Consider the following 24,335-nt stretch of genomic DNA (forward strand, 5'->3'; position numbering starts at 1 on the left):
TGGCTGCTCTGCCTGCTACATTAAGGAGATACATTGAGATGGGGTTTATGTGCCTGTGGGATAGACCTTCCAGCATCCCTGGGAGTGCACTTGAGCTCTGGTCATCAGCCTGCACCACATCTGGGCTGGGGAGGAGCCTGGGTGCCTGGGTGAGTGCCCTGAGTTTTTACAGGTTAATCCCTGGGCAGAGCTCAGCGGCAGCTGCATGAGCTATGATCAGCTGGAAGCCAATTAAATGTAGCTGAGCTTATTTTGGCTCAGGCATGGAGAGGGAGAGTCATTCCCAGAACAGCTGGGCACCATGCTGGTTTAACTACAAGGGGCCCCAGGGTGCCCAACCTAGCCCTAGGGTGAGTCCCAGCCCCCGGGCATCAGTACTGTTCCTGATATTCTGTAAGAAGCCAAGGCAAATGAGGGGGGGAAACTGTTTAGACACTCACTAAGCTTTTTTTATTCTTGTCTCATTGCCAGAGACTTTGTTAGCTGTGCAGATCTTTCGCAGAGGTAATTACACAAAAGGAGGAAATGTCCTGCCTGAATCTATTTCCTTTTTATTTTCTTGGCAGATGAGCTGCTTTTTCACCTTTGAGTTTGCCCCTGAATCTTGCATTGTGTAATACTGAAGCAAGATGGCCTGTCTTATACAGATTTATAGAATACCATCAAGTGAAATCCTCCTCGATTCCTATAATTTTGCCATGGGGATCTTTGTCCACTATGGGATGACTTTGTCCATTAGGATTAATGTGACTTTCAAATCTGAGTTTCACAGGAAGAATACCAATCCTTGGAAGAGAATTTCACAGGTGTAACATTTCTGTGAAAGTATAATTATATATTTCCTTATCCCAGTTCACTATTATTCCCAGAGAAACCTGAAATCCCCATTCTGTCCCCCACTGCTAAATACACACAGATTAAGCAAATCCAGAGTACAATCTTAGTGTTTAAACAAACTGAAGAAGACAGAAAGAATTTTAGAAGTGCTACTGTTACTATAGTCTCAATTTCATTCACATCCCCTGGCAACAGTGACATGGTCCTATGTCCAATCCATTACCTTATTAACAAGCCTTGAAGCAGTAAGGGATTGTTTCAAGAAGGTTCAGAAGAGTTTTAATGGTTTAAGAAGTCAGTGTGTACCAAGAAAGGTTTTGAATTTACAACACCCTACTTGTTATAGGCTGCCTCCCTGCACACACAGATTAATTGGAGTAGCTTCTGTATTGTAAAATGACATATTCATCAAGATGGTTTTCTGTATGGACCTGCCGTGAGGCTCTTGACAGAACCTCAAAAAATGAAATGCTAGTGACATGTAAAGTGACAAAAGGGGCTTCATGAAGAAATTATGTCTTGTATCACCTGTTCTCATTTCATGCTTCCTTCACCCAAGGAGTAACTACCATGTGAGTCCTTGAAAGTCTATAGAAATTCATCAAAAATACAACCTGCAGATTTTGAGTGGAATTTTCCAGACCAAAAAAAAAAAGGGAGGTGATAGTAATTTTCTCATTTGGGCTTTATATTATTATTTATAGGATAGTTCTAATTTTTCTTTAAACAGACAAATGTCTCAAGTAATATTGGTCATCACATGGAAAGTGATTTTTATTGAAGCTTTTAACCCAGAGTTTTATCTGAAATACCACAATAAAACCATACTTCCTTAAGACTGTAGAGTATGATCTTGCTTCAGTTCAAGTCAATATCAAAAATCCCATTTATTTATTGAGCTTTAATTATTGGATCAAACAAGCATTTTCGTAAGTCTTGATAAGCTTTCAAGTATTCATTAAGCATTTCAACCAGCTGATGTGTAATTTCCATGTGTTCTGCATTTTCATTATTTCTGTAGCTTCCCAAAAAAAAGTTTGTGCAATATGGTTAAAATTTTACCTGTGTTCTTGGAATATTTAAAAGATGCATTTAGTAATTTCTGTATACTTGAAAAAAGAAAAATGAAGTTGAAAAGTTGGGTTCTCATTTCTTGCTAATTTGGGTAAAAGAAATGAATGTACAGGATTTAGGCACAGCTATTTTGAACTGCTGTTCTTATTTAACCAAAGAATGCTCTGTTTCTGATGAAATTCTCATCACTTCAGTGGTTGAAATGCAACCTGTCTCATTTCTGGATTTGTATTGCAATTTGCAATGTACTTTGATTTCTAAAAATATTGTAAGTTGTTGACAAAATGGCCAAGAAGAAATGTAAATAAAACAAATTTCAAAGCTGAAACTGTATAAGGATATTCTTCAGTATAGCATTTACCAAAGTAACCCACACTGTGCTAACAATCATTATGATTTCTGTCTGATAATCTGTTTTGGTTTTTTCTCCCTGAGTTTTCCTGGAACAAGTTAATTTCTCTCAAAATATTTGTGGGAATTGCGACTCCAATCTGCCTCTTCTCTGGGGAGAAAAGTCTAGCCAAGCACCTTTTATCGTTCCTTCATCTTCTCATTGTGTTCTTTGCTTTCACTGTAGCAGTTAAATGTCACTCTTAAAGTTCACTCTTCTTTTCTGCACATAGGAAGTGAGGACTCATCTCTTGGGTGTGCATTAATAGTGTTTTGGAAGTTTCCTCAGTGCTATTTCTTCCCTTGCCAGCCTTGCTCTTACAAGTTCTTGTTACAGCTTGTTCTCTTCTCTCCACTTTCTTAAGCCAAGTCTGACAATTTACCTTTTCATCTTTTTTCCCACACCATCTCCTTTCAACAAAATTCAAGTTCTCATACTAAAGTTCCCACTTCATATCCAATAAATATGAGAATAGGATAGAATAGAATAGAATGGAATGGAATAGAATAAACAGTCTGTGTTAGGATCAAATAACAGCCTGTGTTTCCTATTTATACGTTAAATCTTTCTCTTGCCACTGGTTGGACTGCATTCATAAGAACTGTGACCACAGTTCCCTAACCTGCACAAATCTCAGTCAACACCAACTTCTTATTTCCAGTAATCTGTATTTTTAAAAGATCACTTCCTGCAGCTGATTTCTTGCTTTTTACTTACTGTTTTTACATTTATCCCATTTCTGGAGTGATGTCTATTCTGACTACACCAAGTATCTTTCATTTATTTACAAAAACAAACAAACAAAACCAAACAAAAATAAAAACAAAATTAAAAAAAAACCCACCCTAATTTGAACATTTTTGGAATCACTGAGGTACTTTCATTTTTTAATTTTCTTTTTGTTAAATACTGAATTTGCACTTCTTCCAAATTGTGTTGCTTGTCATCCTTCAATAAAGCTCACCTTCTACCTGCCTTTTCTCTGCCACCACCGCCATATGCCCTCTCCCATCTAACATTTTGCTAGATGGTCCTGTTTCCTTCTCTTTTCCCTATTTCTTTTTCATTAACTCTAATTTTTCTATGTTATTTCCTCAGCTTCCAGGTTCTCCACAGCCCCTTCCACATTACTTTGTCTGCTAAGTGTTTCTGTCTTCTTGATTTTGCTACTTTAATCTTCTTGTCACTATGCTCAGTGCCTTTGGAGAGAGTCTTAACACGGCCAAGTCTTATTTTGGGAGAATGCTAGAGAGTAGCTTTAAGGAATACTTTGGATTTGAAGGTATTTGTTTGTTTGTTTGTTTGTTGAAACACTGTCTCTGGAACAGAAATGGGAACATATTGGCCTTGATGCTGACACAGAATAGGGCAGTTTATCGAGCTTATGACTTTTTCCAATGGCATCTTCTGCACAAACTATTCCAGGTTCTATTAGGCCCTGCCTGTGTCAGCACCCACAACATATAATCACGATTAGGAAGGACATCAACAAAGTTTGAAAATGTTGTTCGACAACATAGGTAACAGTGCAGAACACACAGCTGTTGTCTTCTAAAGGAAAACAACCATTCAAAAAAGGCTGGTACCTGGTGAAAACAAGTGATTCATTTTAAAAGCTGGGAAAAGATAGAGATGTGTTCCATGAAAAGAACAGGGAAGACTCGGTGTTTATTCAAGAAGAGATGTATGGCAAATACTTCTATTTAAAGAAAAACAACTCCATAGAATGATCATGTCTATTCGGTACCTTAATCTTGTACTTATATACTGTGCTAAATGAAAAATGATCCAGACAAATCAAAAATAAAAATAAAAGTTTATTTTAGCAATAGAGGTCTAATTAGCCAGCCACAAGGAAAAGGGCAGTGCCGAGCCCGGGATCGGCGCTGGGTGCGAGACACAGAAGTCAGCCTCAGCAGAGGTCTTCCTCTATGCCCACACACCACCATCCTGGTACAAGCGATTTTTATAGGGACAATTTTACCTGAAGCCAGGATATTGGCATTCAGTCTTTTGTTTCATTCAGAGTCCCATAAATTGATGAGATTTCCTTCTTGGAGACAAGGTAGAACAAGTCGAAGTCCGGAGTCGTTGAAACCCTCGATGAAATTTATGGGAACAAGGTATTCACATGTATCAGCCCGGGGGATTTTCCTGATATCCATCTCGGGTCGTTCACGCGATGATCAGCGCCTGTGTGCTTCAGATAAGGCCCATCTCCTGGCGAGCTACATCCTTTTACTTGTAAATCTGGTTTCAACACACACCTGGTTTTGCCTGAGAGGGTGGGAGGGGCTTCTAATACACACGGGTACATTCTAACAAATATTTAATATTATATATATCATGCTAAAAATGGCGCGAATTATACCCGTTACACATAACATATACTTTTTCCTCCAGACACGGTACAGGCCCTGTCACCATTTTTCATTGCTCTGGAATGAGCTCCCTTCAGCACAGCAGCACGGGCACCGTGTGTATCTGACCGCGTGTAGCTCCGTTCCCTTTCCCCGGCGTGTCTGTGCACCGTTCCGTTCTTTGCTGGCTTCCAGCCGCCTCTTGTTCCCTTGTGTCCTTGCTCCTGGTGCTCCAGCCTCGCTCCACTCCTCAGGAAGCCATGCTGCACCCTCGAATGAGGGCGCGGGGCTGACTCATTTAACTGGACGCGTGTGTCACTGCCAGGGCTGGTGTACAGCACTCGGGACCGCCGCCCAGGGCCGGGTCCAAGGCCGAGCAGCCCCCGAGGGCTCGTCGGCCGGGGAAGGCGGGTGCCAGCAGGGGCAGGGGCAGGGGCACTCCGTGCAGGAGGCGCTTCAGGTTGATCCCGTGGGCACCAGTTGCGTGCAGGAGGCCGGGGCTGATCTGTGCGCCTTAAACAGCCCCGGTAGACCCGGGGAAATGGCATCCTGGCCTGTATTAGAAGAGAGTGGCCAACAGGGCTAGGGAAGTAATTCTCCTCTTGTACTTAGCACCTCGAGTGCTGTGTCCCGTTCTGGGCCCCCCAGTTCAAAGATATGGAGGTGCTGGAATTGGTCCAGAGAAGGGCAGTGGAGCTGGTGAAGGGGCAAGAGCACTCGTCCTATGAGAAGCAGCTAAGGGAGTTAGTTTAGCCTGGAGAAAAGAAGGCTCAGGGGAGACTTTGCCACTCCACAACCACATGAAAGGAGGCTGTAGCCAGGTGGGGGTCGGCCTCTTCTCCCAGGCAACCAGCGACCGTACAGGAAGACACAGCCTCAAGCTGCGCCAGGGTGCGTTTAGGTTGGATGCTAGGAGGAATTCTTCACAGGAAGAAAGGGTGTAAGACATTGAAGTGAGCTGCCCAGGGAGGCGGTGGAGTCATCTGGTCTTGGAGTGTTTAAGGAAAGACTAGACGTGGGACTGAGTGCCATGGTCTAGCTGACATGGCGGTGCTCGATCACAGGTTGAATTCGATGATCGCAGAGGTCTTTTCCAACCTAAATGATTTTTAGACCCTTTGCTGACGCCGGGTGTGTCTCAAGCCCCTCACCGCCATTGGCCCCGCCCGCCTACCTTGTGTGCCGGCCCCCCCTCTCCCGGCATGCCGCGGGGCGGGGCGGCCCGGCCCGGCCTCCTGCTCGCCCTCAGCCGCGGCGGGCGGGCTCCGCCCCGGGCGGCACCGCGGGTACCTGCGCGGCGCGGGGCGGCCGCGGGGCAGAGCGCGCCGGCGGCGGTGGTGGTGGCGGAGCGACCCGCGTACGCTTCTCCTGTCCGCGGCGGGGGCGGCCGGGCCATGGTGCGTCGCGCCCGGCTGGCGCTGGTGGCGGCGGCGCTGGTGGCGCTGGGGGCGCCGCCGCCGCCATGCGCGGCCGCCCGGGCGCTGGAGTGGTACACGGCGTGGGTGAGCACGGTCTACGTGGAGCCGCTCAGCAACCGTACGGTGCACGGCAGCACGGAGAGCGGCCGCTACGGGGACAGCTCGCCCAAGGAGAGCGCTCGGGGCCATGTGGGCATTCCCCGCGGCGCCTCGCCCCGCCACATGGAGGGCTGCGCCGCCGACACCGACTACGACGTGCCCCTGCCTCCCGGTGGCCGCGGGTCCCCCGAGGGCGACCCACCGACCTGGATCGCCCTGGTGGCCCGCGGCGGCTGCACCTTCAAGGACAAGGTCACTAACGCGGCGCGGAAGCGGGCGGCCGCCGTGGTCATCTACAACGAGGCCCGCTTCGGCAACAGCACCGTCTCGATGTCCCACCTGGGTGAGCTCCCCGCGCTCGCCGAGGGGTCGGGGGGATCGCTTTGTCTATCGCCGGCCCGCATCGGTGATGCGGCTCTGCGCAGTGAGGAATGGGGATGTGGGGAGGCAGAAATCCCTGTATAAATGGTACAGAAACCCGGGATTTTGTTTTCTTTTCCTGTAAGCCACGCTAGGGAAAAAGCCGGGACCGTCTTCTGTCTCCCAAGTTACGGGCCGGGCGTCAGGGAGAAAATGCGGCACAACCATCGGGACCGGCGGTCGTGTGGCAGACTGGGGTGGGAGGCTTGGATTTCCTTTAAGGATACCCTTTTGTCTGATACCCTCTGGCAGAATGGCAATGGCTACAGCGGTCACAGGTAGGCCGCTTTCTGCAGGCCGTCTGGAAACGCACCAGATATCCCGAAGATGCCTTCAGGTGCTTTTGAGGGTACAGCCGTAGCTATTTGAAGATATCTTTAGAACAGGCTTTGTTGTAATAGCTTCCTCGTCCTCTCCTGCGCAGGTCTGTTGCGAGTGAGAGAAAGGTGTAAGCATCAGGTAATCCTTAAACGCTCGCAAACGCATTAGGAAAACTGAATCCTGGAGAAGGATGTTGGCTTGTCTCAGCGTACTGCTGCCGTGTAGCCTGCAGAAAGGTTCTGTGATTTTTGCCGAGATAGGAATCCAGATGGATGTTCTGTCACCACAGTCCCCGCTTGGACGATGACACAAAAGACTTGCTGAATATTTATGGTTATGAAAATATTAAATGCTTAAATCAAAGAGGTAAAAAAGTCTCAAAACTTGGCAGTAAAATCTGTTTGCTTTTGTAGATTTTTGAGAAACGGAAAGGTCTTCAGAGGAGGATGCAAAGACAAAGCAAACTAAGTAAAAAATTGTGTAGATGTGTGCTTCACATAGTTTTGCTACAATGAGTCTATTAGTACCTGGGCTCTCATTCCTGGTTGTGAGGAAGGGAAGGACCAGGGACTTGGATGAAGTAAAGCCATAATGTGTCTCTTAAGTAAACAAACTTATTTCCTTAGTGTAGTGAGCTGAAAATCTTAGCTAGGGAGCTGTTGTTCTATTGCATGTGTTATTATCTATTGGAAAAATGCGTCTTTCCTCTTGGAATATCCAGTGGCACCAATTGGGGGATTGGAATCATGATTATTGTTCTTAGGCTGCCTCTTGCTTGAGATCAGCCTGGCCCATTTCATATGCTTACTTCACCGTGAAAGTGGAGGTGAGATGCTAGATAAAATGAACCTTGGGTTTTGATCCTAAGTGGTGATTAAGATACTTTGTTGTGTAAAACTGCTTTCATCTGAAACAGTTTTTTTTTTTTTTGCTTTCACCCTGTATTGGCCATTCAGTACAAATTTTTTTTCCCTCATTCTTCTCTATTCCCCATTGTAACATCTCATAAGTATTATTTACTCTTTTGTTGAATCTTTTTCTCCTTCTCCGATTTTGCTTATTTTATAATTTAAAAAAAAATTCTGTCATCTTTGTGCTACAGAAGACTTTCTTGGGCTTAATACTCAGTTTTGGACTTCACTAGTACAGTTATATCTGCCAGTGGTATAAAGAGAAGTGCTCTCTGACTGCTTGTTGGGGTTTTTTTTCCTTGAACTGGCAGAATGTTGCTGATGAAAGTTTCACCTATGTAGAGCATGTGATTTAGTATAGTGCATATATACAATAATACATTTGTATTTATCCTGGCTTCATAAATGTGGGTTTGACCTTACGATTGTATGACTAGGATTATAATATATCGCAATGTAATTATGAGCTCTGATGTAGTCATAAATGTTTGTTTCATGGTTGACACTTTCAGACATGTAAATGCTTAAACATTTTCAGTGCACTTTGGGAATAAAGGGAAGAGATACTGTTAGTGCTTTAAATCTTGGGCTATTTGAAGGGAGATGATGGAAAGGTCTCTGAAAGACTGACAGGGAAGAACGTGCAAGGTAAAGCTATAGTTTACGGAACCTGCGTTTTCATTTCTGTGAAGGGATTTGTGAACTGGCACAAAAGGAAGCAAGCTTTCCTTCTGGGAGGAGTGCTGAGGATAAATACTCTGGGAAATCTGCAGTGCAGTTACTAAGGAGTGGAGTTACATGCATAAGTAAAATCCGCTTAATGCATTTGCAATTAGTGGCACTGAAAATGATGTGAGATGGAACAGTGGTTATGTCTGGTAGAGCCTTATGCAGCCCAAATTATGTGAAGGTGATAGACAGCTTTTGTGATTTCAGTGCCATCTTTTCATTCTCCTCCTGGAAAACCTAGCCTTTGAATTTTCTGGGATGTATGTGATACACGTGTGCTATTTTTTTTGGTTGTCTTTTGGTGTTTTTAGGCATGTTTCACCCTGAGGAAAAAGAAAATATCTTGATTGGGTGAAGAAATTATTTGTTATAGCTGGTGTCAAAGCATTTAAAAAAGGACAAATGTTCCAAATAATCTGTATTTTTCCACGTTGTAATCATCATGACTGCAGTGAGTAGGGATTATAACTAAAGTTTCGGAACAAGAGAGTCGAGAATTTCAATGTGTAGCCTTGAAATCCTGTCCCTTTTTCCAAAAGAAGGTTCTGCGAATGTGACTCTACTGATATGTCTCATTTCAAGCCTTTGCTCTCTGTCCAAATTACATTTTTCAAAATGCTGGATGACTTCTCTCCTCGAGGAAAGTAATAGTGGCACAATTTCATGTGTGGCTGAGAAGATTTTTCCATTGAAAACCTCTCATTTTACCCAAATGACTTGGGGACTTGTACTTCATTTACTGAATCTGAACGACATAAATTCAGACTTCAGTTTTACAGACTTGGCAGGCAGTCCTAACTGTTCGTTTTTGGTGATGATGGTGAACTTAATACAAAACAGAAGTTTCAAATTGCTTTCCAAAACCAAAATAAATATTGCACGATAATATTAGCTGGCAGTGGGTTGGAGAGGAATCTGGAGAGGGAAAGTGTGGAGTGTTATAGAGTCAGAGGCTCAGTTCTGGTTCAGAAGTTAGGGAGAGGCAGAGGTATATTGCAATGGAAAGAAAACAGGGTCTTCTGATTCTATAGTTTTCCTGTTATACTTCGTGCTGAGCACCCAGCCATCTCTGTATCCCCCCCAAGCTAGGATTTGGTGATCCTGATCAGAACATAAGTTACCTTACCATAGACTATGGAATGAAGTACGGTTGTGCTTGACATGCAGGGATGGAGGCACTGGCTGTAATAGTGTGAGGTAGGTCTGGATTAGGGTTTTAATTCATGGTTTGTGGATTTAAGGGAAGCTTGGGACTTAATTTGAGTATATGACTGGCTACATAATGAAAATTATCTTTGATTTGCCAACATACATCCAACTAGTTCTTTCCTCCATTGTCATGTTTTTTTAATGTACATGTATTGAACAAAACAGATGTAAATTATTTTGTGCTCATGATTCTATAAGTTCTTGGCATCTCCAAAGAAGCAGAGTTAGAGTTATTTTGGCATGTAGTTCAACTCTTTGCTACACTGCTTTTAGGACTACTCAGGATTCTCAAATGCTGTATAAATTTTCTACTGATAGTTTCTGGTACTGTAACAGCTGAAAGGACTGTGGCTAGCTTAGTGAGACCTGTCTGTATGATGTTGAGCTGCTAATGCTGTTCTGAAGAAGCAGGAGTATCTGCTTATATCTGTCTTATAGATAAAAGTGCATCTGTATTGGCACTCAGGTGGAGAGTGTGTGTACTAGTGGTTATATATCCTCTTTGAGGCAGGTGAAAATACAACATGCACCAGGGATTAGGTGAGATGAGGTTGGGGTAGATGGTTAAGACAAAGCTTGTTATGGGATTGTTAGTGTACTGTTAGCATTTGTTTGGAACAGGAGCTAAAAAGAATATGTGGTGCTAGTTGTGGCAATATTAGTAGGGTGTCTCTGCTTAAATAAACCAATGGACTGACCTTAAACATTTTTACTAAGATGGTGGAACTCTGGGAGCTTTCTGACATTTCTCAGGAGGACAGAAAGTAGGGTGTGTCTGTGATCAGTTTCCGCATGACAGAAAAATATCTTCTTCATCTCTAAGCATGAATGGGAATAAATGTAATTTGGTGTGCCTGCAATCAAGATCTGTAGCTGTCCTACTTTTTTCTCATCAGTAGAATGCTGGTTTCCTTTTGCAAGAAAATACTGGGAGTGGTAGCAGTAAAACTGTCTGCACTGGCAGGAAACATACCTTCATATTCAGAGTTCCAGATTTGCCCTTTTTTGCAAGTATCCTAAGGCTCTGCCATCCCTGATAACGTTAAAAAGCACAGACCAAATTTTAAGTGGACCCAATTTCACTGAGGCATCAATCAAACCTAGAAAAGAAATTGTTTACTCTAGCAGAGTAAAAATGTGATTATTTATTGTAAAACTAGAAGGTTATAGAAAGGCAAAGCCAATACAACATGCTTTCAGTAGATGCATATATGTGACACTTGGAGTTTTCTTTATAAATGTGATTTGAGGTGTCTGAGTTGTGTGGCAGTTGAAGAAGTTGATGGAATGACTCACCATCATTTCAGTCTTTGAATAATGAGTTTCAGAGCAGCAGGCTAAAATTAGCAAAGAATGAGTTAAAACCTTTAGTGTTACAGGCTGCTCAGGGCAACTGCTACTCTGAGACTGTTCTTGTTCCTTTTGTAATCATGGATTGCAATTATTCTTCTCTTCTTCCCCTTCTGTCTCATGACCTTCAAGGCCACTGTGTTTAGTTGCATGTATTTTTTACGGCAGGTTCATCAGCAAATCTTTAAAACTGTTAAAATGCTTTTAATGGGTATTTATTTAAAAATGTGTCATATGCTTATGTTAATTCTAAAAGTGGAAGATGTCACACTGTCTAGCAGCCATTGTGCAAAAGTAGCCTGACTTTCATTTCAAGGAAATAACTGTCTGATAGTTGGGCATTCTGGTGACAAAGCAGAGGAGGACAGTACTTATTGTTGTGGGGGTTTCTAAATACTTCATCATTAGAAATAGTGCAGAGAATCAGATTGCAGAATTAAACTGACTTAAGATTTCAGGACTGAGGTGGAAATTTGCTGATTAAAAATCCAGGCTGCCTCTAATATTGAAACATCCTTTTTTCCTTAAGCTTGGATGAAACAACATAAATCTTTCCAACACATTTGTACCATTCCCTGGCCATCCTTAGGCACCCCTCCTGTTATTTGTAGCTCTTAAAATTGTTGAAGGATACAGGACCTAATTTCCTGATTTACATATGGGGATAGCAGTTCTTAGCAGTGTAAGATAAATTCCCACTTTTGTATGTTTTTTTCTTGCTAACCCCTGTGGAGTTGTGCAGGGTCAGAGAGCAGAGAGTGTTTCACACTCTAATCTGAGTTTCATGAGGCTCTCTGGTAGTGCTTTTGTGTTGTTTCAGAGAGAAGAACAATATTAATTAACCAAGTTGTAGTATGCTTGGACTTGGGGTATCATGTAGATCAACACATTGTTGGTGAGCAGAACTGATTAGTGGAGCCTGGGTGTCTTGTTGTCTGTCTGTCTTCAGCCTCACTGCTTTGTGTCTTCAAGAACACCCACCAAGCAAGGCAACACAGGTGCCTGAGGGGAGGCACAAGTTGGTGTAACTGTAACCCTATTAGGAAAATCCACTTTTTTGCTGGGTCTGGATCTGGCAGGCACAGGTGTAATGGTTCTTAGAGTGGGTGATGAGAGGTGGGATAGTTGTGTTAAGGTGAAGCTGAGAAGCGAGGTTTTTTTCAGCTGATGCCTGGAACCTTTAGTTTTCATCCAGAGCAAACTATACATGCCTTATGGATGGAAGAGTTCTATATACACAAGTGAAACTTCTGCAAACTTCTTGGTAGCAGAGTGGCCAGATTGAAAAGCTGTCACAGCCAGAATTGTCTCAACTAAAGGAATCTGGTTTAAATAGTTCAGGCAAATAACTCTTTGTCTTAGTAGGCAGAGGTGGCTGAGGCCAGAATGCAGCTGTGAATTTTGAAAATCCCCATTTGATGTGATGCTATAAATAAGAAAGCCATTTCTTCTGACACAGCTTCTCCATAAAGAATCTAACACAGCCAGAAGGGAAAAAGGCTTTAAGTCTTCAGGGGGAGGTCTTCTTGCAGGTAGGTAGTCTTTTGTGAATCTAGAAAAGGTAGCTGTAACATTACAGCTTTAGATTTTCAGCTAGGAAAACCCCTTTCTTTTTTTCCCTTTCTTTCTGAATCAAGACTTGTTTAACTTTTTCTCAGATGCAGGAGAGCAAAGTAAACTATGAAACTGTGACTTACCAAGGTGGCAGCAGTGTTGGTACACACAAAGTAAGAACTATTCAAATAGAAATAGCATGGAACAATGAAAATGTGACATTTTTAATAGGTACATTTGTTTGTAATTTGTTTTGTAATACTTGGGCTAGATATTTCTGAGAATACTGGGTATTCTTCCAGGGAAAAAAAAAATGGAGTAAAACACTGGTCAGAGAGGCCTTTGGATTTTGCTGGTTGGTCTTGATAGTATCTTACTGGTTTTGGTGGCAGGATGTTGCCCAAAGGTTTTGGTTTTTTTTTTTTATTTAATTAGGTTTCTTTTATATGAAATGAGAGCTCTAAACTTCTAATACATTAGAAAAATCCTTTTGTTCACTGCTCCCAAAAAAGTCACAAAGTATTTCTTGACAAGTCTTTGTCGTGAAGTCTCATTACATTTTGAATATTTAGTATTAAAGAATCTGTAAGTATTTCAATGTTTAAAATAATTTATTATTTAATTTATTATTAAATATATTAATATTTTTCTCTTATGTTTATATATCCCATATAATTGGACTATAGATTCAGATTCAAACTAAATTGAAATGTCTTTCTGTGATGTTCACATACTGTCTCCATCTGCAACTAAAATTCCCACGCTGACAAATGAAAGACCAGCTGTTCCTGAGCTGCAAGCTAGACCTTAAACTGCTTTGAGAAGAGCTGTGTGTGACTTGTCTGTTTTTTTGCATGGTTCCACATCTTACCTCACTGTGGAATGATGACTATAGGCCTTGAACAGTAAAGATGCATCTGTTGAACGTTATCCTGTGTTTGAGAGTTTTTGAAAGTAAATAAAGGATTCTTTACCAGTAAACTTTCTATCAATTCTGTTATGCCTGAAAAAAGCACCGGAGGCTTTCCTATAACTTTTCTTGCTGATCTTAACTGAAGAGGCCAAATTATCCTCAAGCAAGAATGCCTAAATTTTTACTATGACTGCTGACTTTTTTTTTTTTATTCCCTCCAACAGGAACAGGAAATACAGTGGTGATAATGGTTGGCTATCCAAAAGGAATAGAGATATTGGAGCCAGTACGAAGAGGGATTCCAGTAACAATGAGTATTGTTGTTGGCACACGCCATGTGCAAGAATACATTAGTGGTCAATCAGTTGTGTTTGTAGCCATCGCCTTCATCACCATGATGATTATATCGCTTGCTTGGCTCATCTTTTACTATATACAGCGTTTCCTCTATACAGGATCACAGTTTGGAAACCAGGTAAATTGAGCTAATGACACTTAAGAGTATTTACCTCTTTCTTGTGTCAAATCAGTTGCCTAACTTTGATTGCATTCTTGAAGATCTGTGCCTTCTTCCTATTTTGCTAACTCTGAATGCTGCTCAGCAGCAGTCAGTGAGGCTAATAAGCACTATGCTAATTGGCATCACAAGTTTGACTAGTTTTAATTATTAGATGCGCATATGAAGTAATGAGAAATACATTTAGCCACTTGTCAACAACAGCTTCTTATGTGATCTGTCACCTAACTGAACTTCCTTCCTTTTGACATGAAAAGTTATTTTTGTTCTTTGGTAATTTTCATTTTGAAAGTACTAACTTCACTAACCAGACTTTTTTAATGGAAAGGGACCATGGTAAGTTTTTCCTTATTAATTTTCTTATAAAACCCACAGATTCTTCAGGATCGAATTTTTAGTTCTAGAACTTTATGAAAACTACTTTTGGTACTTGTAATTCTACAACTCCGCTGTAGAGTTACTGAATTACAGCAGACTAGAAGGCGCATGTGTGGTGAGATTCAGCTCTCTTGGGCTACTCAAGGTGCTGAGAACAGTGAGAGTAGTGAGGAGGTTTGGAAGGAGTAATTTTGCTCCTTATTTGCCCATCTCACATTTCTGTACTTACAAGAAAAAAAACCCAGGTTTACTTTTTTCCCCTGAGGAAAGTACTTCATCATAGAACAGTTTAGGCTGGAAGGGACCTCTGGACTCCTGCAGTCAAGAGAGCAGCTTATTTGGAGTTATTGAGGATGCAAGTTCATCTGAGTTTTGAAAATACCTTAGAATGGCACTTACCTCTGCTTTTCAGCTACTGTAGATAGGTTAGGTTTCTTCCATGATCATCAGCAGCTCTACCGTTTGCAGGTGGTTTTTTTTTTGTTAGTTTTTCTTTGTTTGTTTGTTTTTTGTTTTTTTTTTAATCCTCAGGTCAAGAAAAATATTGTTTCAATTAGTGCTTGGTATGTGGACTTCTGCCTTTTCCATGATTATGTAGATTCTAGCTTTGGGGGAGAAAGGAAGGGCTTTCTGTTTGCTTTCAGAAGTCTGAACTCTATTTAGAGGACTCTTCTAGGAAAATACTTAATTTCTCTTTTCAATAACTGAGGATAACACACAGGACTTCTGTATTGGTTAACCTTGTGGTCTCCATGAAGTTTTGGTTTCCTAGAGTCTTTTTTACTAAGCTTTAAATCTTAGCATTTACTTTCTGAGAATACTTTTGGGAAAACAAAATTTTTGAGAAGCATTTATAGTAAAAGGGGTGTGTTTCTGTGTTGTAACAGTTGTTTGGTGAAGAAAGTTGCTTCTTCCTGTTGCCTTTTAAATAGTTCACACAGAGGAAAGTTCGCATGCTTTAGGAAGCATTATACTTTAGTTTTAAGGATGTGAACATGATGTTTCTAAGAAACTTGTGCCACAGACTCTTAATAGGATTTTGCTATTGTCATCCAAATGCCAGTAGATTTTGCCAGTGCTTTTCATGTGAATGCTTCTTAAATAAATGAAACTGTCTAGCGTTAGAAGGTTATGCCCGTTTCTCAATTCTTTCTCTTCTAAAATAGCCATTGAAAATAAAAATGATGCAAAGTTGGAAAATGTTTTGATGATATTAGTCGAGATGTATTATTAAGAGTCTTAAAGGAATTTTGGAAACAAAAAGCCGCTTTCTAACCCAAATCTTGTTTTCCTTGGCTCACAGACTCAATTAAAACTAAAACTTGTGAGTTAAATATGTTATGCTTTAAAGCAAGCGGCAGTGTAACTGCTAAATTAAGATGAAGATGGATATCTTAAAATTTATTCTAATATCAGTTTAACAGTAAAATAATAGATCACCTTGCTATTGAAGATGAAAGCAGGACTGTGCAGAAAACCCTGAGAAGGTGGAATAGGCTTCTGCTGGTTTTGTCCATTTCTGGGAGACCTTTCAGACAACTTATCTTAAACTCCATAAAAATGAAAACAAATCACAATTTTCAGTACTATACATTTGTAAAATTATATATGTCATCATAATTCTTACAGAGAAAAGCTGCCATTATGGGTTTGGGGTCTTTTATTCCTTTATGATATTTCTTTACTGAGGGTTGCTGCTAGACAGGTCAGCATCTGTCAGCTGGGAGTGTTTAGTTTCTCAGTTTCTTGCAGTAGCTAGCACTTTGTCTTGGTCTATAGTACTGCTTTCTTTTCTCACTTCCCCTCAAAGCATAATCAGACTGCCTAGAAGTCCAGTATGGTGCATCACGTCTGTAAAGCCTTTCTTGCCATCTCCTTTGCATAATGTGTCCTTTCAGTGCAAAGCTTTGTCCAGCGCAGGAGACAGTGTTTAACTGAGGGGAAGTATTAATAGCTACAAGCAGCCTTTTGACCTGGTGGCCAGCTGTAGGCTGCGTGCCGGATTCCACCTTCTCCCAGGCTGGTGCAAAACGTACGCTGTGCTTGCTCATGGGCTTGCCTAACTGGAAGGTCTGGTTAGATGGCTGTTGTTACAGCTCTGCTTGCCTCTAAAGCCTACACGGGTTTCAGCTTCCCTGTGTGGGAAGGGCCTTAATGGCGGCAGTCAGGATGCGGGACTGCGGCTGCCGTGAGCTCGGCTAACCCCGCACGGCTGCGCCTGCGGAGCCTCAGGAGCACACAGCTTACTGAACATCTGCTGCCTGGAAGTATTTTATAAACAAATTCTCTGCATAGAGATCAATTTAATTATTTTAGACACGTTTAGAAGACTCAGCAATCCACGTGGAAAGTATTTAAAAACTTTGAAATGTAATTCCTGAAACTACTGTCTATACTAACACTTAAAATCTTATTTCAAGGGACATAGGAAAGAAACCAAGAGAGCCATCAGCCAGCTTCAGCTGCATACAGTGAAACGTGGAGAAAAGGTAATTCAGTGTCTCTGGTTATTGCTGTAAGTTTTAAAAATGGTTGTAAAGTCTTCAAAGAATTTAAACTAAAATTACCACAACATAATTGCAGTGTGACATACAATTCTAGGCTTATGTTAGGGCCTATGTTTAAAAGGCAGAATTTAAAATAAAGCAGTAAAACTTGAGCTACTTGTGAAATTAAGGCTATTTTGTTGCAAATAATATCTGTTTATACAGAATGTATAGGGGACTGCTACTATAGAGGTGAGGAAACATTGTTATCTTTGTTATCTTTAGCACTTGAAAACATCAACAAGTGGATTGCAAAATACTTCCGTACAGTTCTTAGAGCTGATGTAATGTTCTGTTTTCTTAAAAGAACATTCATCTTCTTATTGATCAGAAGGCCTTAAAAATATAAAAAGCTTTGAAAAATAAAACACTTTTTCATCTTTTGACATACAATATGTTAAGAGCTGTGTAGGCTTAACCTGAAGCATAAATTTTTTAAAGAACATTTCTGTATAATGAAATAAAGCTAATCTAAAAGTTAAAGCAGCTTTCAGGAAGTTGGCTTAGATGGCATACGGCCTAAACTCAGCTGTATTAGAATAACTGAAGTAAAAAAGCCAAAATTTTGAAAGAAAATATTTTAGTTGGAGTTTCGAGAGTGCTGATCCTAGATGCAAAATTAGCTTCTGACTAGATTTCTGCTGCTACATAGGAATTTTTTCCCCTCAACCCTTGTCTTACTTGATGAGTTTTTATTTAAGGACTGCTTTACTTGGAGATTAAAAACAAGGATTAGGTTATTTTTAAGTCTGTGAATAAAATTAAAGTGAGAAATGACATTGATATGTAAAAACTTTAAAAGCAGTAGTCCAGCAGAAGCTGTTCCACTCAGGTCATGTGCTACAGAGAATGTGTCCTTCATTTAGTAAATCAGTTTTGAAACTTAAAAAAAATCCCAGAAGTGTCTTTGAACTTTCTTGCCTTTTCTTTTTATGCTTTCAACATGTTTAAATAGTGTTTTACAAATATTTCTTACTTTTAATTAGATTATTTTAGATGGAGTTTAGCATATATTTCAAGCTGTGAACAGAGGGATATTCATACTTCAGTTCATACAATGGTGACTTTAGAGATCAAGAAAGACAGAATTGAACCCAAACTTGTGTAAAGTACTATCAGAGCATCATGTCAGTGTAGGAAGAAAGAGACCTAGAAGGGTCATGAAAAAATCTATATTAAAAACCACACAGAAGATGTTAACAGCTTTTAAAATTGATGTTCACTAAAATCCTCCAAATAGGATTTGTATTGCATGATTTTTGCAGTATACAGGGAGTTCCTTCCAGTTAACAGACCCTTGGCTAAAATAAATAAAATGGGGGAATGTGTTGTTATACAGTATGCTTATTATTCCTATGAGTGCCATGTTTATTAGCAAGAGTAGAATGAGATAAGTTTAGAATCTCTCTGTTAAAGTATAGCTTTTATGTGTGGTAGATCTCACTAATGTGATTTGAATTGACCTGCTATCAGCAAATTAATGTAACTTACTGATGCAGAGGTATTTTCATGAACTAATAAAAATTTGTCTGGACATTTTCTGTGAATATACATTTTTTCTTTAAATATTTCCTTTGAGCCATTTAAAGAGTCTATTTCTTTTGTTTTGATGCAGTACAGTCTTTCATTATCTCCGCTTCAGGTTGAGATATTTAACTAAAAATAGGTCATATATTAAAAGTGTATTTACTATCATGTAGATTTTTCCTGAGAAGCTTACAGGATTATTGTAAAATGGACACTCATTTGAGTATGTGCTACATATGGTGTGCTTGGATTCTGCCTCTTGTACAGAATAAAAAATAACTTGTTATAGAATAAGCACTTGTCTTAACTTTGCTTACCTAAAAAAAAAACAGTCTTAATGTGATTTACTTAGCAATTTAAGGCATTAATTGTGTAAATTCATAGCATGCAAAGGAGGGAAATATTGGCCTTGAACTTGAAGGTTTCCTTGCAGAACTAATTAGTTTAAATGCTTGCATTGAAACTGAAGTGCTTTAGTAAGTTGTAAATCAAAAATACTAATTTTTTGGGGATAGAAGCAGGAATTTTTCCACTGTCTGTTCTTCTAATGCTTAGAATTTATGCAGCCAAATTAAAGTTGGATTTTTTTTTCTTGTATTTGGAGCTATCCATCATATTTGCACTGCAACTCTAAGTATGGCTTCAAGAAGACAGTAAGACCTGTTAGATATTTAACCCTTAGATAAAAGTAGAAGTGGGGAAATTATGTTCTGTCTAGTGTGAACTCGGAGAAAGGTTTTAAACCCAAATTGCATACTTGTGTTCTCTTCTGACTATGAAGGAATATCTGCTAGGATGTGGTAGAAGAAAGAAAAAAGTGAAGAAGAGGTTTGCAATATTCAACCCCAAAAATCTCTCCCTGCTCTTGGAAATCTTTGGGACCATTTGTTCAGAAGTAGATTGCATTGCACACTTTAATTTGTGCTGATCTCTTAAAATGTTTTCATCTTATAGCTACCTTCAACTGAAACATTCCTGTGCTCCCATGAACAAAGCCAATGTGTGAGATGTAATAAATTACTTAGGATGCCATGTATAGTTATTTAAATTAGAAAATCTGGGTTTGGCTGCTTTTAGTATTTGCTAACTTCATCAAATCACCTCTTGATAGAATCTCAAATTAAATGAGGTAGATTTTTTTATTTGCTATGCCATTTGATATATTTTGCATTCTTTGAAGCTAGCTATTACACAAAGCTTGTTCTGTAATGAAGTGTCAATGTAATGCACTTGAATGTGTTGTCATATTTAGGGTTTAGATGTTGATGTGGAAAACTGTGCTGTGTGCATTGAGAACTACAAACTGAAGGACACTGTCCGAATTCTGCCATGCAAGTAAGTGTTGTAGTTATTCTTTACTCTTTAGAAATGGGGTGAATTTCCTGTAAATTCTTCTGAACCTCTGGTGGCAGAGCTGAAGCTGCAATTTGTATGGTTTGTTAAATGTTGAAGGGCACCGTGAGACTATGTAGCACTTCATATGTATGTGGAGGCAAGGGAGCAATTGGGAGAACTGTAGGGGTGAATTAGAGCTTACTTAAATTAAAACTATACACTGTTGAACTGATAACTGCATGGTGTCTTTTTGGTTATTAGCATGTCCTCTTCAGAAAGCTGGCATGAACCAAAAGGTTTCCAGAACCATGTCTCTACTAGTAAATTGAGCAGCAACTAATCGTCAAGATTGTATAGGAAAGGTTTCTTTTTAGTGTGTTAACTTGTACACTGTTTGAAGAAGGGATCTGTGGCTTTCATGATAAGTTCTAAAGAGCATTTCTTTTCTTTAGGCACATCTTCCATAGAACATGCATCGATCCTTGGCTTTTGGACCACCGAACTTGTCCAATGTGTAAACTAGATGTTATCAAAGCTCTGGGATACTGGGTATGTTGCACACTACTTTAATCTTCAAAGTAGAAGTACAGTCTAGGAGGCAAGACTTTGTGTAACTGTTTAGAATGAGAGCAGCTGTTATTTGACAAGACTTGAGAAGTTGGGCAAAGATGCAAAGAGTAATTGAATGAGAACCAGAAAAATAAGGGAATTTTATGGGTAAGAACTTAAATGTATTGAGCAGCTTATCAATCTTCTTTGATAACGAATTTTTTTCTATCTCCAGCTGATAATATTATGGAATTTGAAGCAGAGTTGAGACTGTTTGCTCAGGATGCAAAAATATAACTTAATTAAATAAATCTAGAACATACATTTGATGTTGTTGAGAACTGTGATTCAGATGAAGAAATTATAATTTTTCTACAAGAATGTTTATGTACTTCCACATATGCCCCATGATTTATCCCTGTAAATGAGCTGGTACCTAAAACCTTCCTAATATTCACCAGAAATTGGTTAAGTAGAGAAAATGATGTGCTCTCATTTCTTTCTGACAGCACCAGAAAAGAGAGATGAAGACACATGCGGTAGGTTACTCAGTCACTGTTGATAAATAGTCTTGAGTTTCACTAAAATGCTATAGGCAAGAATGTACCTCTCTTATCTTCTACTGATCTACAGAGATCTCTGGAAAACAGAGGCAGTTTTTTGGTTTTAGGGACTTTCCTTTCATGCACTAGGTCTGTGTTTTGACTACCTTTTCTCTTACTTCATTGCAGAGACTTACCAGATCTGTGGAAGAGTGTTAGGAATTACTCTTTTGTTTTGTTAAAGGGGACAATACTCTTGCTCTGTAATATGTATATACCAGATTTTGGTGCTTCTGTGTATTAAGTCAGACTTTACCTGGGAGTTGCAATGTCGTCGTCATGTGGAATAGCTACTGCTACTTTAATATTGTTATATTAGCAGCTTGGTTTCTGCTCACATTCGATTCTGGGGGTTGATATATCTTTTGTTACATGCAAAAGGACTTATCTTTTTGAATACAGACTGGAAACTGAAGTACTGGAACCTTCAGAATAATTACATTCCCTGAATTTGTGCTGTTGCAGAGGATACTGGTACTAAACCCAACCAGGAAGAGTAATAGCTCCTCCACTTTTTTGGCTAAAATGATTTTGGAAAGCAGATTGAGTGGGATTATGTTAAATAGAGAAACCTAGTTCATTTTTGTAATGAAATGAAGCAAATGGGTCCTGTATTTACATCAGTTGTTCAAGTCTCACTGAAGCTAATGTGGTAAACCATTGAGGAATTTTTTTCTAGCTTAGTTTTCAGTTTGTTCCAGGTTGCCCAATCTAGTCTGTGGAGTGATTTCCTGATTATTTTTTTTACTGATGTGAAGAAAAGACGTGCAAAGAGCAAGGCAGCTTCTCTCAGCACTGCACACTAAACCTGCAGAAAATAATGTGCAGCATTACAGAAATATACTAAGCCTTCTGCTCAAGGCTCAGTTCAGTTATGGACAACAAATACTTCAGATGCTTTTACATTTTTAAAGGCTTGAAGTAGAAAAAAGGCACTAAGTACTATGACATGGCTTTTATAAAGAGCAGACTTCAGTGGTCTTGTTCTTCATTATGCTATTTTTTATGAGAGAAAGAACTGCAGCTCGGCATGTCTCACTGATTTTGTAGAGCATTACTGAATTTTCAGTGCTTATTTAACTGTTTAAGTTTTGGAAACCAAAATCATTAAAGTCTCCTCCTGTCTGCAAATGTAAAGATTGTGTTCAATTGTATCATGTCTATAGCTCATTATAATTCAGTATGTTTTAAATTATGCTGATTTGATGCTAAATAAAGAATCAGCCTAGAATTTCTTAAATTTTAAAATGTGCTTTTGCTAGTTGTTCGAGGAAGGAAGGAAGACTTGCTAGTAAGCAAAAAGAATAGCTACTTAAACTGCAATATATTTGCTTATGTATAAATAACATCAATATATCTATGGCAATGAAGGTAGTCTGTTTAATTGTAGAAACAGAACTGTGTGTATAGGACTTTGATCCATTCTGAAAATTAATTCAGAGTTGTATAGCTTGTGCTGTACAATAGGTGAAATAGATCCCTTTGCCTGTGATGCAGATGTTACATTCCTGCAAAGTGACAAGCCAGTGTGTTTGTGTTTTTGGAACAGTCTTAAAGTTAGGTTGGAGATAGAGGAGAGAATTTGGTTCTGATGTAAATGTTTGTTCACCCTAGTTAAACAAAAAAAAACCCAAAAAAACATGGCCAACTACTATAGTGAAAAAACAGGACTTGGAGACTTCCACAAAGTCAAAGAATCAATAGGTTTCCTCAGTGGGGACTTTATAATATGCTGAGCCTGCTCCTAACCTTCAGCAATACTGTTGCTACAGTGTTGAAGTAATCTATCCAAAAGGCTGACTGGGTGGACTCTTCCTGTTTCTGCTCTTGGCTTTGTGGTGGCTTTGGAGAAATGGCTTTTCTTTTGGTTGGCTTTCTTTCTTGCAGTCAGACAATAACCTTGAAAGTGGACAATATCAACACTGTTCCCAGGAGTGCACACGTAATAGCTAAAAACTGTTCTTTTTTCCAATAAAGTGAGGTTACAAAAGGTGACATGGAGGAATGTTGATGTCTGATTGTAGACAAAAGTGACAGTTAAATATGTTTAATTTTGAAGGGGGACCCTGAGGATGTACTTGAAGTTCCAATACCTGAATCCATAAGTGGCAGTGTTTCAGTTGGAAGTCTGAGTATTGCTTTGCAAGATGATGACAGAAACGAAGTAAGCGAATTGTCAGCTTCCTCCACTAATGAGTCTGTATTGCAGTGTACCAGCTTAAAAGAGGATGCAGGGGAAACCACAGCATTGCTTGGTAAGTAATTCAGTGTTTCACTGGACAAATCTTAGCACTAGACATTGCATTAGAAGCTATTCTCTAGCTGGTGTGAGCAGTTAGTACTGCAGTGCAGAGTAGACTGAGTGGTGACACTTACTACTGCTCTTCAAAAAATACAAGCAGATTTTCCAGGAACACTGTCAAGCTGGAAATAACTGGACTTGGGGGGAAAGAAAGATTTAAGCAGTGTCTTAAGAGGATTACCCAGAGAATCTCGAGAACCTGAGGTATCTATGAGTATGAAGTTTGTTGCCAGAGTATGGATTAATGTAACAGATAAAGCATATTAAAATGGTAAAGCAACAAAAAATGTTTCTTTTAATTCCTAATTTTTAGATGTGGATGCCAGTAATAACCGTCATGGAGAACATCTATCTAATGGAAATTCCCACTGAACTGCTTCATGGAAGATTTCTTGAATAGACTGTTGAAGAACTATTATTTTTTATTTAATTAGTATGGACTTTTGTCTAGTGAAAACAGAAAAAAATAACAATGTAAATTATTTTACCTTTCAAACTTTTCTAGCTGGTGTTCCAAAAGGGCTAATAACTAAGAATTTTGTACACAGGAGGATTTTATAAAATCTCCTCTGGATGTCTCATCCTAAAAAAAAATGCAATAACCCTTTTTCTGTAAGCATTGTTGCAATGTCATTGTGTTCCAGAGGGCTGTAACAAAGATGAAGACTAGGCAGTGAAAATAATGTAGAATGTGTAATGGTTAAATATTTTGGATGCACTATTTACATTCAGTATGTACACATGGAGAACACTTACAAGCTCTAACTATTAAAATGTTCTGAAAGTTCTGAACTGTTGTAATTGGAGATGAATATTCTCAGAAAAGACATTAACCTTGAAGGAATCAAATAACTTAATGGATATGTTGCATACCCTTTTCTTGTGATGGAAAAATTACTGGTTGCAACATGTAACAAAAACTTATTCTATCTTGTAATGTGTTCTACTCAGAGTGGATGTTGAGAAAAGGAAACCTTCTCCATCTTGCTAGCT

At 39.7% G+C, this 24,335-nt stretch overlaps 1 protein-coding gene across 1 annotated transcript; it reads left to right on the top strand.

Annotated features, from left to right (window-relative positions):
• Positions 1 to 5,849: 5,849 nt before the first annotated feature.
• Positions 5,850 to 24,134, top strand: RNF149 (ring finger protein 149). The gene is made up of 7 exons (XM_068180346.1): positions 5,850 to 6,522; positions 13,811 to 14,061; positions 16,902 to 16,970; positions 19,807 to 19,889; positions 20,342 to 20,438; positions 23,100 to 23,295; positions 23,656 to 24,134. The coding sequence occupies exons 1-7, from the start codon at positions 5,865 to 5,867 to the stop codon at positions 23,712 to 23,714; spliced, it is 1,413 nt and encodes a 470-aa protein (XP_068036447.1). The 5' UTR covers positions 5,850 to 5,864; the 3' UTR covers positions 23,715 to 24,134.
• Positions 24,135 to 24,335: the final 201 nt, after the last annotated feature.

This window comes from Anomalospiza imberbis, chromosome 2, assembly GCF_031753505.1.
Source record: "Anomalospiza imberbis isolate Cuckoo-Finch-1a 21T00152 chromosome 2, ASM3175350v1, whole genome shotgun sequence".
In the NCBI taxonomy this organism is placed as follows: Eukaryota; Metazoa; Chordata; class Aves; order Passeriformes; family Viduidae; genus Anomalospiza; species Anomalospiza imberbis.